Below are 17,830 nucleotides of genomic sequence, written 5' to 3' on the forward strand. Positions count from 1 at the left end.
GACTAGTTATGAAAGGAATTAAGCTTTAGTTAAAAGGAAATTCAGACTAGTTAAACATCTTCGTTGCGAAAAATATATTACTAATAATGAATATGATTTAAGGCAAGAGAAAGCGTAGAAGTTAATGAAACACTTAAAAAAAGATAAGGATAATCTGCAAATAAATATAATATCTGAATATAGTTGGGTAAATACTATGAAACACTCTGGATGGACGTGCAAGATACACAGGTGGTTCTGTCTGGACCAGAAAGGAGACTTAACAACGTTGGATGAGCGACAGGATGCGATAATGTCTAGCAAGAACCGGAAGAATTAAGGCTGTGACAAAATCAATACATAACTGATCAAATATGCACCGAATATTGTAAACATAAGAATACCCTATTTTCTTTATATGTGCTTTCTAAATGGTTATATAGCCGACATATTCCACATTTATAAGCATGGAAACAGACATGAATGTCACAACTACAGAGGTATTAACCTTACGATTAGAAATTATAAATTATATGCAAGAATTTTTAAGAATACCACTATCGTCAGTCGCTGAAAATTTTCTATATGATACCAAATCTTCATCACGTCACAACCAACTGAAAAATGTCGAGAATTCAATTTAATAACTTTTCTTAGCTTCATTGACTACAGAAAGGCGTTTGCTAAAGTAAATCGAAACAAACTGTGGGAAATTTTAAGACACAAAGAGATTCCATCTCATCTTATGAAAGCTGTATGGGGTTAACATACTAACAACAAAATAAAAATAAAAATAGCAGGATGCAGACATATTAAGACTGCAATAAAACCAAAAAGTTAGACAAAGGTGTCCCAAATGTTTTAGTGTATATTTCGACGACTTGGTTATAGACAATAAAGCATTTTAAATTAGCGATGTGCGTATTAGTACAGTATTCTTTGCTGCCTCTAATTGAAGTAAAATAGGAAGAGAACGCAATCTGAACATCTCAATCACAAAGACGAATTCAATGGACACCAGCCCATGCGAATTAAGATTGAAATTCTCAGACAGATCATGAAGGAAATTAAAACATTTAAATTTTTAGGGTGGAGTATTACATACAAGGCAAACAAAGAAATACAAAAAAAGATAAACCTATTAAACTGTTTCTATAGATCCTTATAGAGAACATTGGCAATGAAAGTCCTCAGCGATACTCTACTAAAATTCTGCACCTTTATTGTTATACCAGCATAGCTCTATGGATATGAAAACTTAACCTTTAATGAAGAGAGATGAAAGGAGAATAGAAACATGTGGAATGAATTTCCTTAGATACATGCCTGAATATACTTTGATCGATGAAAAGAGAAATGATTACATCCGAGCTGAATTCAACATTAAAAACAGAATTGACATAATAAAACAATACCAATTAAGATGGAAATAACATATAGACCATATACCAGATGCAAAAATCACTAAATCCAAGAAACAACATAAACCATAAGGCAGAACATCTTTAGGAAGACCATTGAAGAGATGGTACGACCAATTCTGAAGGAAACGGAACAGACCGTCTTGATGTAAGGTGTAGATCTGTAACAGTAAATACAGTTGTATTCATGAAATGCTTCTATAGTTTATATACAAGGAATTTCATTTTGGTTGATCACAATGGGGATAATCTGTAATGAGTTCCAAAGTTAAAAATTGGTGACTGACACCATATCACTAATATAGCTCTCATGCCGTATCATCCTCCTATTTTACATTTTGTTGTTGATAACAATTAGTACCTACGTTAGGTACGTTGGGTGATGCTTAAGGATACCTGATGGTCTATGTGATCGAAACTTCTAGTAAAGAAATGTTTTGTTCAGTCAGCAGCTTAACTTCGTGAATTGGCATTTTATTAATGATTACTGTCTTTGGGCCACTGCCTGCAAAATTTTATTTTCTCTTCTCATACACGTTTCGCTTATTAGAAGATCTGCACGCAACGTAGACGATTTCATTTTCACTGTACAGGAGTGTTCATCATAGACTGGCTGATTAATGTATAAGGGACCATCTGGATACTACACTTAACGAGCACTATCTTATCAGAAGACTGCTAGCTAATCTGAAAAATTAGCAGACAAGGCATATCGCTAGAATTGAAGGTGCTTTTCTCGCTGCATTTGAGACGCTCTAGTTACAAGCACCTGACCAGTCCACGCATCTGCACAGAATGGAGTCGCCGGAGGGTTTCAGGATAGTGCGCTCCCGGGCGTCGGACCGCGACCGCGTGGAGCGGCTGGCGAGGAGCGCCTTCTACCCGGACGAGCCGCTCAACGTGGCGTTCGGCAACACTAGAGGACCGCCCACCGAGGAGATGCTCTTCCTGTCGGCGCTCAGCGACGGCCACTCATTAATCGCAGAGGATGCCAGCACCGGGGAGGCCGTGGCCATGTGCATCAACAGCATCGTGACGCCCGAGATACACGAGAAGGAGGCGCAGCTGCAGGTGACTCAGATACTTCCATTTTTCTTCTGTTTGTGTATTATTGTCTTCCATCTTTTTCTACTCTAGACCAATCGTATCCGATCTGTATGTCTACTACACTTACTGTCTTGATTATTGTTGTTATTATCATATTCCATTCAGGCTACACTGAGCCACGTAGTTCTTAATTCTGGCGAGCTTTCCTCTTCTGCCAGTATTCTGTCTTCGCAATATGTGTCTTTCTATCCGTTCCTGAGTCTCTTTCACTCCAGTACTGATACGCTCTTTTATTGCTATTAGTCACTCCAGAGACTCTCGTGTTCTGATTGGCATTCTACATCGATTTCCGCCGTGAACGTCGTGCTCAGTTCCTAGTTGTTCAAGGCGTTTCCTAGCTACTCTTGTCCACGTGGTGTAAGTCACTTTTCCTATAGCCACAGTGCCAAAGGTCTTTGACGTAGGACTCCGTGAACTTGTTTTGTTGTTGCGGTCTTCAGCACTCAAGCTAGTGCAATACAGCGAGCGCCACTACTGCCAGCTAAATAAAAGATTCAAACTAGTGAATGAACTAGCTACTGATAGGCATAGTTAGCAAATGAAAGATTTTAATACAGAACAAACAATGTATTTACCTTAATAGTCATAATATATATATCAGTTCGTGATACCAATTCTTACAAATTTCAAAACTCCGCCATCTCTCTCCCCACGTCCACCACTGCTGGCGGCTCACCTCCAACTGCACAACGCTACGCGCTGTTAGCATCCAGCTGCCGCTGCCCAACACTACAATGGCAGACAACAATGCAAACTAAACACAGACTGCGCACAGCACACCCAGTGATTTTTCATACAGAGCGCTATGTGGCGTTACCAATAAGAAAACCTAAATAGCCTACTTACATAGCCCCCATGCTCCCCACAAAAAATTTTTACAAATTGTTTTGGGCAGTGGCCAATAATGATTTGATAAAATTTTTCATAATTACTATTACAAAGATATCAAATGCACACACTTATCGATACAATGTTGGTCAAAAGCTAAAATTTTCTTACAGTCCATAAAGACAGTCATGATCATTCATCAGAGTAAAATTGCAGTGTTTTTCTCAAAGTCTGAGTAGTAAAAGAAAATGCACATGGAAGTAGTGTATTTCCATTCAGTCTTGAAGAAGTAGTGTTGTCCTTCCAACGGAAAGACAGTGCTGACTCTTGATATGCAGACAGGTAATGGGCCACAACAGAGCAAACCCACAGCAGAGTCGGTCGAAGTTTTAAAGAATATTGGTACGTAGGTCGTCACAGAGTAGACCCATTGTAGTCGTGGTACAGATTACGGTATTGGTGGGCTACCAGAGGTGCAGACCCATTGCAGTCCTTGTAGAAATAATGGTATCGGTGGGTTCGTCAAAGGTGTAGACCCACTGTAGTCCTTGTAGAGATGGTCAGCAGCCATCTGTTTGACTGTGCAGGTGGACAATCACCATTGAAGAGTCTTGCAGATAATATAGCAAGTCCATAACCACCACTTGTGCACTCACAAAAGTTGTTTTTGAAATGTTCTTACAACCAGCAATGCTGTTATCCAGTCCCTTACTGAATTATTAACACATGTGCAAACACTATCAGTCCCTACTTCTCACATATTGTCCATATACTATGACCAACAGAAACGTGTGCAGTGAAATGTAATTTACAAGTTACTTAATTTGATGAACTGGTGTAAATTACAATTTTATAACATAAAAATGCAATAACAAAGGTACAAAATACATCTTTAAAGAGCATAACAATACAGATAACATTTGCAGTAGTATAGGCTTTACAAAAGAATCGAAATAGCAAATACATCAGTGTTACAAAAATTACGACATAAGTACATACATAAAAGATCAGAATAAGTTTTGAAACATCAACTTCACACATGAGCATTAAAACAAAACACTATAAATAATGTCTGAACATATTTACAAAGAAAATAACATAGTATTTGAAAAATTCTACAACATATATCTTATTAGCTAAACACATAAAGACAGGAAAAAGACAAATACACAAGGGTACATAAACACATAGAGGGATAATACGAAAGGAAAGGACAGGGTTTGTTTTACTGCAGTATTTTGCATAGAGATCTCCCTTAGTTCATCATTATTTCCAAAAAGTCCTGTCTAAACCTGCTTTCTGTATTCTGTTCACATCCTCTTTCAAAAATAGTTTTTCTCCACTGTACACTACTTTTTTGGCCAAACCATTTTCTTAAAGCTTCTCAATGCTTTTCTTCCAATTCATCATAGTTAGTTTCTTATATAGTCTTCCCCCCTCTTAAGCTAACTTAAAATCTACTGAGCTCAGATGCTAAACTAAGGGACGACGCAATGCAGCAGCACAAAACGATTAACACAAACAGAAATGAATAAAAAATGCAAGTAAGCATAGCAAGCAGCAGTAAATGTAATAACTTATACGTAAACATGACAAACCCACAAGCAGAAAAAATAGTACACTAAAGACAACAATGCAGATAAGGGAAAGTTATAATCACATCTTAATGACTATGTAATTAAAGTGGTGCACCACAACTTATTCTATTAAATAAATTACCAAGTACTTGAAAAGAAAATTATGTATGCAGTTCCTGTTACTAATCCCTTCTTATTGTTCTTTCCTTTCCAAGTGCTCCTTTTTTTTAAGAATGTGGATCATAAAATAATTATTTAACAGATCTGTTGACAGAAAGTTTTCACATTAGCAAATGCATTTACTTTTATTTTATAAACCCAATGCTGCAACACAGCTGGAAAACAGATATCAAATGAAATAAGCATTTATGTAAAAAGCATAAAAATATGATTCAATAGTGATGTGGCATTTCATAAGTTAGTAGAAATTCTCTCAATTCTCGTAGAACGATGCTTGTCATTATCAGGTGTGCAGATGTAAGAAAGTATCTTTCCAAGTAATGAGCGTGTCGTTTTTGCGATGCTTTCTACAAAGGAATGTCAATAGCGAGGATAACGGCATCTTTTTTTTTTTTCTTCCACCTGTGCCTCTGACAGGATCACACTAATGGCTTTCTTTTGTCAGGTGGTTGTCGCGCAGCTGGGTGCCCACGACGCATTACATGCAGGTGGTCACTTAACTGTCTTAATGAAATATTTACGACACCAGTTTCCGCTACAGTGGCAGTCTCATGTAAAAAATTTCACTGGTCAAGAATTTGCGTTACACATCTGTAGAAACAAAATTATATTAATATAACAGTGTCCAAAAATTTTTGGCGGCCTTGTGATACATTCACGCGTATACACACATTTCATAACTCTTAAAGTACGATTCTTGGTTTCCAACATCCTTTTTCACAAACCAGAGTCCCTAACCACTACTCATTATTCCTTACCTTATTACACATATGTATATTCGTCGACACTTCTTCAATATGTCATCATAACAGATACGTAGCATAACCAAATAACTCATATAGCATCAGCTTAAGCATACTTCAGCAGCATAATTCACATCGTCGTCGTAATAATAACATCGTAACACCACAGTCAAATTCTCAAAATCTCCGTAGCTTCCTCCAATAATTTCAAAACCTAAAAAAAATTCTCTGCTCATGTCAAAAGTGTCATCTGCCTCAAACGTACTTTAAAAATCGTGATCCCATACCAAATATGTCATTCAAAGCTCTCATAGTATCACAATGGTTCCGAAAACGTATGAACAGTTCACAAAGTACAGACAAAATACAATTTCGTAAGTGTGAAGTTATCCAACTGTGTAATTACGTAAACATGTGTCACTGACGTAGTAAAAATATGTTTGTTTCTCTGTCAAATAATCAGATTGCTGTGTAACTCTGTGTTAGAGAAATATGGTACCGATGTGTAAAGTTGTATAAACAAATACCATATTAGCTAGGGTTCCTTGTGCTTGCCAAACACATGGTACACAAAGTAAGCGTGTACCCCCCTGAGGATTAATGTAATTATATCCTCAGGTGTTTCAGATTACAGCAATGGAATGGAATGTATCACGGAAAACTTTCTTTGTAATTCAAATATGTTGAAAAATAAATAGTTTAATGCGTGTCCTGTAGCGCTAAATGTGCGTCTTGCTGTAAGACAATCTCTGTGGAAGTGTCGTAGTTATTGTCCTCCGAAAGCTAAGTTCTGCAGAAGTCAATGTACTTACCTCATGATAAACGAAATTGAAATGCTTTGCGTATAAATATCGTAGTTACTACGCTTATTGCCGTGATGAAGTAAGTACTGTACTGTACGTATTGTTGTGCTACAGAAAAGGCTGTCCCATTGTAGCTATACCACAAACGTTAGTACTAAAACATGTTTTACTTTCCAGAAAAATTCAGGAAAACTGTGCAGATATAAAACAGATAAACTGCAAAAGCAACATTGTAAATTGTCACTCATTAGTAGCGTCATGATAAAATCGTGTAGCTGTCACATAAACTAACCACTGTATCATCTGGTATCTCACAGAAAGTACTTTAAATCCAGAATGTATTTTCAAGTAAACCAAAATGTTGGCATTAAAATCTCATTAGCAATACTGGTAAATGTTGTAAGTATGTGAGCCTTATAGTCGTTACGTAATCGTGCAACTAACAAGCAAGAATGTACACACGAAATAACACAGTGATGTCTGTTCACTATAACTATGCACTCGTAAATACTGTCTAAATATGTTCCGTAGGTTCTAGACTGGATAGTAAACTTCAAACATTGTTGCATGTTGGTTTCTCAGTGTGACGAATTGTACTAGTAGCGTGAAGTGAAAAATTTTATGGTAAAGACTAAGTTAAAAAGCAGATTGTCTCTCAATAACCGGTTTTACATGTGAAATATAGTGCAATTCTTTACTCTTCATAGTACTCAGAGTTTCAACTGAAAAGCAATTATCATGTGATTACGTCGGTAAGGAACACTGGAATTTTGCTCAAGGTTAGCTTATGTTATTTTTCTCTGAGCCAGCCGGCGCACGTGGCTGCCTGCGGTGCGAGTCATTGTCTGTCTCTTTGTTGGCGCGCGCCGTTACTGGGATTAGGAGACCTAAATTCTACAAATTCACCTTGCCGAGAGGGCCCTGTCCTGTAGGAATCCCGCCAGTTATGATGCAATTCAGGTCTGTCATTTTGTCGGTAGATTCCATAGTTTCTTTCTTGTCGGCCACGTGGTGGAGAATTACTTCCTGAATCGTAATTGCGAGCTGGACCGTTGCGTCTGAAGTTGTTCTGTCTCCCGTGATAATAATAATAGTTCTGGTTGCCATATTGTCTGTTTCTATGATTGTCTCTGTCATGTTCATTACTACGCAAATACGATCTTTCTCTGTAACTATTATTCTGCCAGTGGTTGTCATACGGGTGGTGTCTGTTTTGGTCATGATTTGTGTTGTGAGAATAGCCTTGTCGTGTCCAGTTATTATTTCTTTCATCGCGGAATTGCGACGGATGTGACCTGTAATTGTTGTGTTCCTGTTTTCGCGTTCCGCGATTGTCAGTGTCAATTTCTAATTCTTGTAAGAGTCCCTGAAAAGCTTCAATGTTGTCTTTGCAACGTCCTGCCAAAATAATCTGTCGTAAATGTTCAGGTAATTTGATTAAGCAAATGCGGATGAGTTCTGAGGGGCTGTATGGGTTTGAAAGATACTGATTCTTATGTAACATGTCTTCAAAATATTTGACAAGACTGGAAAATTCAGATTGTTCGAAATGTTTCATCATTATGATGCTATGTTTTACTCGGTCTTGTGTGGCTTGGGACCAATATGCTGAGAGGAAGGCATGGTAAAATTCTCCTTCACTGTGGCAATCGTGAATGACCGATCGCATTCTTACAGCTGGTTCATTCTCTAAGTAGCCACACATAAATTCTAATCTGTGTTCTAATGACCAGTTGGGAGGAAAACAATGAGAGAATTGATGGAGCCACGCTTGTGGATGAATGTCGTTGCCAGAATTCTTAAATGTTTTGAATTTACGTGCAGTAATGAACAGCTTATAGTCAAAATCATCGTGTCGGCGGGTAGCATATCGGTCATTGTTACGTCGTTTCGGCGGTTCCATCTCAAAATTCGGTGCACCTTGCCAATTGCTTTCATGATTTCCGAAATGCCCTGTGTTATTATTTTGTGGTTGTTCTGTATTGCTATGTCCCTCTTCCCATACTGGGGCGCGAGTGTCCTCTGAAATATGTAATTCTTGTATTACTTGAGCCAACTGATCTTGTACTTCCCGCATTTCTCTTTTGTACTGTGTGTTGATTTGATTTTGATTCTGTTTGAATTTCCTAATTTGTTCATACTCTTCAGTGTCAGTGAAGGCTACAGGTTTTGTGTCATTCAGATCATCATCTACCTTCGTAGATAAGTTAGTGAACTGATCTGAAAGTTCCGCTACTTTATCCGACAGTGAAATTATTTCCTCTGTGTGTCTTTCTGAACCAATTTTCAGAGTATCTACTGTGTCCTTTAAGTTCGCTTGAGTTTTTGCAAGTTGCGTAACCGAATCGGTAGATGCAACTGAGTCAATTTTAGCTTGCAAGGTCTCATGATTTTCATGAACAATAGTTTGCAGTTCTTTTATGGCTGCTTCATGATTCTGTAATGCATTTTCATGCTGCGAAAAAATAGGTTGGAAATGCTCACAAATTTGTGTTTTTACGTCATTACAGACTTTTTGACATTTCGATTCGATGTTATGTCACTCATTAGTTAAATCTTCACGTGTTTGTTCAAGTGTGGTGTCTAACTTTTGAAGCTTTTGTTCCATTGTGTCTAACGTTTGAAGCTTTTGTTCCATTGTGTCTAACGTTTGAAGCTTTTGTTCCATTGTGTCTAACGTTTGAAGCTTTTGCTGTGTTGTCTCTGATTTTGTTCCATTGTGTCTAACTTTTGAAGATTATGTTCCATTGTGTCCAACTGTTGCTGTGTTTGTCTCTGATTTTGTTCCATTGTGTCTAACTTTTGAAGCTTTTGTCCCATTTGTTGCATTAATTGTAATAACAGTGCACTGGTGTCTGAAACATGTTCCTTAGTGCTATTCGGCAATGCATTTGAACCGCCGATATTCGCAGTTTGAAAAACAGAAAATGTTTCCTGATTTATTTGAGAAAACGGTGAGGACGCAAAATCTGAATTTACAGTATTTGCAAGATTGTGTCCTGTCATTTCGGAATCGTGAGGCGAGCTGTTGCCGACCGATCGATCGATAATGCTTCCCTGTTCACTAATTGTTTCACTGCCTACACCATTATTTGCAGCCCGCTCCATTTCCCTATGCGCTATTACCAAATTACTACTTTGAACGTTAGTGAATTCATTACATGGTGACGCTAACACACTGCTTTCGTCTTCACTGTCATTTCTCAGTTTACTTTGGAGCCTAGTGTTACGTTTTTCACACGCCATTATTGTCACAATTTTTCACACGACAACACAGAAAAACACAATTTGAAGAACAAAAATAAGAGAACACATTAACATAGCACTGAAAATAATATCTAGTTAATTGCAAGCGCAGCTGCGAAATACTTCGTGCAAAACTACATGCATGCCACAACTATTTTACTGTACAACAATGAAAGACTGCAACTACAAAGGAAATTCTCTCTATGATTACGCGTTAGCAATAAACAAAGGCTACACTAACTACACAAACTACAAGAAAAAATCAGAAGATTCCAGTGAGTTATCCTTGGCTAAGGGTCGACATATAAAACGTCCCCTTTGAAAAATTTATACAAGACTGTGCTTAAACTGACACACAATAGTTTTTAGCGCAACGCAATCTGACTTTCAATAATCCCTATAAGAGAATGGCCCTGACTAACATTAACCTATATGTTTCACAAATCACTTACCTCACAAAAATCTTCATTACTCGAACTACTGCAATACAGCGAGTGCCACTACTCCCAGCTAACTAAAAGATTCAAACTACTGAAGGCACTAACTACTGATAGGCATAGTTAGCAAATGAAAGATTTTAATAGAGAACAAACAATGTATTTACCTCACTAGTCATAATATATATAGCAGTTCATGACACCAATTCTTACAAATTTCAAAACTCCGCCATCTCTCTCCCCACGTCCACCACTGCTGGCGGCTCACCTCCAACTGCGCAACGCTACGCGCTGTTAGCATCCAGCTGCCACTGCCCGACACTACAATGGCAGACAACAATGCAAACTATCCACAGACTGCGCACAGCACAGCCAGTGATTTTTCATACAGAGCGCTATGTGGCGTTACCAATAAGAAAACCTAAATAGCCTACTTACACTACTTAAACCTAAGTAACCTAAGAACATCACACACATCCATGTCCGAGGCAGGATTCGAACCTGCGATCGCAGCAGCAGCGCGGTTCCGGACTGAAGCCCCTTGAACCGCTCGGCCAGATCGGCCGGCTTCTCCCAAGTATTCCGCAAATAAGATGATATTTCTTTTCTCCTCAGTGTTCTTTTTTTGTCATTTTTAAAATTAATATTAAATTCTAGTTAACTTAAAGGGAATACTTGTTCTAAAATTTTCCGATTTATCATTATTTTCGACCTGACCGGATTGCTCTCTTTGAGAGCCATAATCTTTGTCTTATTTGCAGGTATAGTTAAGTTGTAGTATATTGTTCTTTAGTTCATCTATGTATTTCCTTTTGTAAATTGTTTCTGTTTCCTCTATAATTATCTAGTCATCAGCGTATAACAGAAGATTTATAGATATGCTGGAGCCTCTTTTAATTCCTGACTGTATTTCATCTCTAGAACCTAAACTGATAACTGTTTTCATATTTGCTTATATTTCTTACCTGAATTGTTTCACTGCTGTGAAAGGCTTGGTTCCTGACCTCGCAAAATTATTTCTGTATGTAAATTTTTTTATTGATAAGTGTCGTAATGCCTGCCTACATAACACTGAATAAAACGGATAGCACGTAGACAGACGCAACGGGAAAATTATCAACATAATATTACACGCTAAGGACATCAGGACAACAAAATTTAAGGGTTTAAATGTATATTCCTATGTTTTTTGGAAATATTTTTCTTTCTATTTTTAGCCTGCAATTTACATCATCTCTACATCGACATTCTTGCTTATTTTCTTGTCCAAATAACAAATTTATCTACGGATTTTAGTGTTACATTTTGTAATCACTTCGCTCATTATTATCTGATTTACTTTGTCTACGTATCATTACCTTTATATTACTTTGGTTAATATTCATAGCTTAATCTCTTTACAAGACGCTAACCATTTTCTTCAACTGCTCTTCCAAGTCCGTTGCCATCTGTGAAAGAATTACAGTGTGATTGGCAAAACCTCCAACTTTGATTTTTGTTTCCAAATTTCTTATTGGTTTTCTTTACAGTTCGCTCAATGCACAGACTGAATCACTTGGGGACAGGCTATAGTACTGTCTAGCTCTCTCCTCAACTGTTTCCCTTTCATAATCGCCGACTCTTAAGGTGTAATCTGTTTCCTGTCCAAATACTAGATGACATATCTTTCTATATATTATATCGTTGCTTCCATCACAATTTGAAAGAGTAGTCCAAAGCAAACTGTCAAAAGCTTTCTCTAAATAAACAAATGTTAACTAGGGTTTACCTTTCTTTCCCTTGGCTTCTAAGATAAGACGTAGGGTCAGTTTTGCCTCGTGCTGCTTACATCTCTCTGAAGCCCGAAGTGATCCTCCTTGAGGTCAATTTCTACCAGTCTCTCCACTTCGCGTTAGTATTTTGCTACCACTATTTATTAACCGATGGTTTTGTAATAGTCATACTTGTTACCACCCGCCTTATATTCAATTTAAATTGTTAAATTATTGCTTTCTGAAGTTATTTCTCCTGTGTGATATTTCCTGCATACAAAGTGGAACTGTTTCGTCATGGTCACATCTTCTAAGTAACTTAGAAACTGTGCTGGAATGTCATCTGTTCCTTGTTTCAACTTAGCTTCTTTCAGTTCTCTCCTCACAGTATTACAACTCCCATCTCATTTCCTTTATTTCCGAAACATTGTCTTCTTCGTTACCTCTGGACAGTTATTCAGTATATTGCTTCTATATTTTGCCTTCTCTTCTTTGCTCATCAATGGCTTGCGATCTGACGCCTAAATATTCACGCTTCTTTTTTATCCAAATGAATTTTATGTTTCCTGTAGGTGGCATCTATCTTTCACACAGCCACAAATGATTACACAGCTTTGTATTTGTTCTCCAGCCATTCCCCAGGTACCATTTTGTATTATCTGTCAATGTGTGGCCGTCTGCATTCTCGTTTGCTTGGTTCATTTAATACTTATTATATTTTCTCGTTAAGCCAATTACATTAATCTACATAATGACAGAACGTTAGCTTTCTCTTTCTCATTGATATTGTAAAGCATACAGAGTTCGTTGTTGATGGATGCATTAGTTTGGTCAGAAAATTTCTTTACTTCAGTTTTAGTTTCCTAAGTTTTCTCACTATACTGACGCAATATGAGGCATATAATACTGGCAGTCTGACTGCGGTTTTGTAGTGTTGGAATTTTATGTTCAGGGAAACTAATTTGTAACTGTAAATCTTGTTGCAGAAATGGCAAGCCTTCTGCAATTTGGTACGCCTACTATTCATGGCTGGATCTTCATCGGGATTCCCAGTTTTCCAGTCCCCGAATTACTTTAACGAACTAGTCTTCTCTATTAACGTCACCCAGTGGGATCCTGTCAAGTATTTCTTAGATGTCTGTGATCTTCAACAAAACTTTAACTAATATGTGGTTGAGAGAGAAGAGCTGGTAAGAAGCTTTTTGTACGCTTGCTGCTAAAAGCGTGAGGTCATTGGCGAAGGCTCTGCTATAACATCCCCCTGCTTCCCGGGATTTGAGAAATTACAAGTTAACAATGACCGTGAATTGTGAATTTTGACCCGTGTCGGGATAAGGCATCCGAATCCGAAGTAAATAATGGTTATTCCGCGAGAAACATGATACGTTATAACTTGATCGTTATTGAATGGGTAATTTCATTCAATAACGATCGGTAAATGAAATAATGGAAATAACTTGGAAATAAATTTTGCCAGTGGAAATTTTGCCGGAAGAAATGATTAAGTTGTAAAAGCAACTAAAAAATCGGTCGCCAGCTCAACTGATGAGCGACAATACTGTTAAGTACGTAAATAATTGTGTTAAAAATAAAGTTTACCTGTTTGTAGCGCAGCAGGTGGAACGGGAACTTTTACGAAAGTGCTGTACCAAGCTCAGTAGTCATATAAAATAATGTAATAACAATCTAACTACCCTTAAACATTAATGGTTAACTTTTAATAAGTATTTTGATAATTATTTTGTTCATAATTTGTCAGCTATGTGCAACGCTGACAACACCGATAATTATCTATCGAGATTATGAATACTGGATTGTCATTCTGTCTTTAAAATTACGTACTTTGCACGGTTTAATCTACTGATAATGGAATATATTGCCAATAATTGATTAAGTATGTTTTGAATGATAATAATGCATTAATTGGACGATTGTCAGGTGGAATAAGCTATATAGTTTCATGAAATATCCTTGAACTAACTTGAGCTGAATATGCATTGAAATAAATCATAATAATCCAATTTATTACTTCAGTCTATTATTAAGTTACTACGGTTGGCGTAAGCTTGTTAAGTGCAACAATTAACTACGATAACCAATCGTTCAAAACAGTCTGAAATTTACTCTTCACCGTCTATGCAAATAATGTGATAATTAACATATTTTCTCTTGATAATGGCGTGACGCACTCGGTTCCATAAGGTAAGGATCGGAAGGAACCTACTTGGTGTTATTGTCGGTTGGAATGTAACTGCAACACTTCGATTATAAAGTGCTTGTTATTAATTGTTCATCTTCAGAGAAAAGCACAGTCACTGGCAAGTCTTCTACAATCAATTTTATCCTACGAAAATTAGATCTTACTTCCCTCGTTGTCGGTGGATCGACGGAAGTCCACGGCGGTGACACAACGTAGCAGCGGGCTTTTACTGTTGCGACTTGGGCCCACAGTGCGCTTCACATTTAAGCCCTCGTTTCTTCAGCACTATGCCCATTAATCTATAATAACTTGCCCGGCCATGCTTCCAGTTAAGCTGACCATTACTTTCCCGTCGTACTTAGATCCAAACACTAGCCGTGAGATGTGACACAGCTAGGAATAGCAGCACTCGACTGTACGTCTTACTGGATTGTTGGATTGTTTTGGGGGAGGAGACCAAACAGCGAGGTCATTGATCTCATCGGATTAGGGAAGGACAGGGAAGGAAGCCGGCCGTGCCCTTCAAAGGAACCATCCCAGCATTTGCCGGGAGCGATTTAGGGAAATCACGGAAAACCTAAATCATGATGGCCGGAGACGGGATTGAACCGTCGTCCTCCCGAATGCGAGTCCAGTGTGCTAACCACTGCGCCACCTCGCTCGGTGTACGTCTTACTCCGTGCACGGCGTCACTGCTACCACTGCCCGCTGGCGCGCTCCCGCGCCCAGCGGCACCACAAAACAATCTCTCTGACTTCAACGTTAACTAAATATGCCCTGACTTGCCAGTGTTAAATATTACATAATTTAAACAAAGTATTTACAAGACATATTTACACTAGACAATACATCGTATACAAACAGTTTCATGTGTTAAGTAAGCGAAAAAATTCATAGTAAGGAATGCGTTGTAGCATCACACTGCAATTGGTTATTAACTTGTCCTCTATATCTTAACTTTAGTTAATAAGCTTCTTCCATCTTATATTTTTACTGCTACCTCTTCGTTTCGTACCTTTTCTGCCCAATTTATTTTCAACATCCCTCGGTACCACATGATCTCAAACTTTTGCAAGTCTTCTTCAACTGTTTATCGCATTTCATATCCATTTAATGTTAGCTACAGACACACGTTATCAGGAACCTCTTTTTCAATTTCGTGTCTAAATTAGACAGATTTCTTTTCTTGATAAATGCTGCCTTTTCCATGGCCAGTCACCTTTGGATGTGTACCCTGCTAATCCTTTATTCAGTAATAATGTTCCGTCGATAACCGTTTTGTTTAATTTGGTGTTTTTGGCGTAAATGAACGAATAGACTTCTAGTTAATATAAAACACTTGAAACGCAACCTGCGTCAAATTAAATTATAGTTCAATCATTCGAACATTTGGACAGGAACACTGCCAAGGCGCAGAGAATATGCTGGAAAGTTTTCATTAATGGCTATCATTGCGAATAGTTCTACGGCAGAAAACCTGTTATCATTTCACTACACTTTGTTTGTGCAGTCATTGGAACTACACACGGTCAAATCTTTCAGAATATGTAAAAGGAACAATTTAAGGTTAAGTAGCCATATAAAGCTAACTGTATGATAGACGGATGCCAGACAGTTACTGGAAACAGCATTCGAAAGTGTAATTCGCATATGAGGCCACTTATAGACCTCTCTTTTGATCAGTTCTTGAGTTTTATTCTTCTCTCTAGATTACTGTTTATTCAGAATTAACAGAAAAGTTACAGAAAATTCAAAGAATATTTGTGAGATTCGTCACGGTCTTCTTAAGTCAGGTTGATAACGTCACAAATGTGCTCAATAATCTGCAGTTAGTACTCGTGTAAACATGTCACGTAAGACTTAGTCTTGAATTTTGGAGACTATTCGTTCAGAAACGTGTTATTATCTTTCGCAGTCATCGTATTGGCCATGAGGTGGAAGTTGAACAAATTCGGACTTGTACAGAGGAAAAATGACTATCGTTTTTCTCGAATATCGATATGCAGCTAGTGTAACCGTCCTGAAGTATTTGTACCTAACCGACATACTCGGCAGGAAAGTTGATCTCTACAAGTATTCCTATTTAATTTTGAGGTATACGTAGTTTCTACAGTATCTGATAACTCAAGATCCTGTTGAATTATTACACTACTAGCCATTAAAATTGCTACACCACGAAGATGACGTGCTACAGACGCGAAACTTAACCGACAGGAAGAAGATGCTGTGGTATGCAAATGATTAGCTTTTCAGAGAATTCACACAAGATTGGCGCCGGTGGCGATACCTACAACGTGCTGACATGAGGAAAGTTTCCAATCGATTTCTCATACACAAACAGCGGTTGACCGGTGTTGCATGGTGAAGCGTTGTTGTGATGCCTCGTGTAAGCAGGAAAAATGCGTACCATCACGTTTCCGACTTTGATAACGGTCAGATTGTAGCCTATCGCGATTGCAGTTTATCGTATCACGACATTGCTGCTCGTGTTATTCGAGATCCAATTACTGTTAGCAGAATATGGAATCGGTGGGTTCAGGAGGGTAATACGAAACGCCGTGATAGATCCCAACGGCCTTGTATAACTAGCAGTCGCGATGACAGGCATCTTATCCGCATTTCTGTAACGGATCATGCAGCCATGTCTCGATCCCTGAGTCAACAGATGGAGACGTTTGCAAGACAACAATCATCTCCACGAACAGTTCGAAGACGTTTGCAGCAGTATGGACTCTCTGCTCGGAGACCATGGCTGCGGTTACCCTTGACGCTGCATCACAGACAGGAGCGCCTGCGATGGTGTACTCAACGACGAACCTAAGTGCACGAATTGAAAAACGTCATTTTTTCGGATGATTCCAGGTTCTGTTTATAGCATCATGCTGGTCGCATCAGTGTTTGGTGACATCGCGGTGAACGCACATTGGAAGCGTGTATTTGTCATCGCCATGCTGGCGTATCACCCGGCATGATGGTATGGATGCCATTGGTTACACGTCTCGATTACCTCTTGTTCGCACTGACGGAACTGTGAACAGTGGACGTTCCATTTCAGATGTGTTACGATCCGTGCTCTACCCTTCATTCGATCCCTGCGAAACCCTGCATTTCAGCAGGATAATGCACGGCAGCATGTCGTAGGTCATGTACGGTCCTTTCTGGATACAGAAAATGTTCGACTGCTGGCCTGTCCAGCACATTCTCCAGATCTCTCACCAATTGGAAACGTCTGGTCAATGGTGGCCGAGCAACTGGCTCGTCATAATACGCCAGTCACTACTCTTGATGAAATGTGGTATCGTGTTGAAGCTAAATGGGCAGCTGTACCTGTACACGCCATTCAAGCTCTGTTTGACTCTATGCCCAGGCGTATCAAGTCCCTTATTACAGCCAGAGGTGGTTGTTCTGAGTACTGATTTCTCAGGATCTATCCACTCAAATTACGTGCAAATGTAATCACATGCCAGCTCTGATATGATATATTTGTCCAATGAATACCCGTTTATCATCTACATTTCTTCTTGGTGTAGCAATTTTAATGGCCAATAGTGTAGTTCG

The 17,830-nt window shown here is 38.5% G+C and overlaps 1 protein-coding gene across 1 annotated transcript in view; it reads left to right on the forward strand.

Annotated features, from left to right (window-relative positions):
- The first annotated feature begins 2,141 nt into the window (after window positions 1-2,141).
- Window positions 2,142-17,830, forward strand: part of LOC126287603 (uncharacterized) — a 29,041-nt gene continuing 13,352 nt past the window's right edge. Inside the window, exon 1 of the mRNA XM_049984893.1 lies at window positions 2,142-2,471. Within this exon, the coding sequence (XP_049840850.1) occupies window positions 2,196-2,471 (276 nt within the window). The 5' untranslated portion in view covers window positions 2,142-2,195. The remainder of the gene's footprint in view (window positions 2,472-17,830) is intronic.

This window comes from Schistocerca gregaria, chromosome 1 (genome assembly GCF_023897955.1).
Source record: "Schistocerca gregaria isolate iqSchGreg1 chromosome 1, iqSchGreg1.2, whole genome shotgun sequence".
In the NCBI taxonomy this organism is placed as follows: Eukaryota; Metazoa; Arthropoda; class Insecta; order Orthoptera; family Acrididae; genus Schistocerca; species Schistocerca gregaria.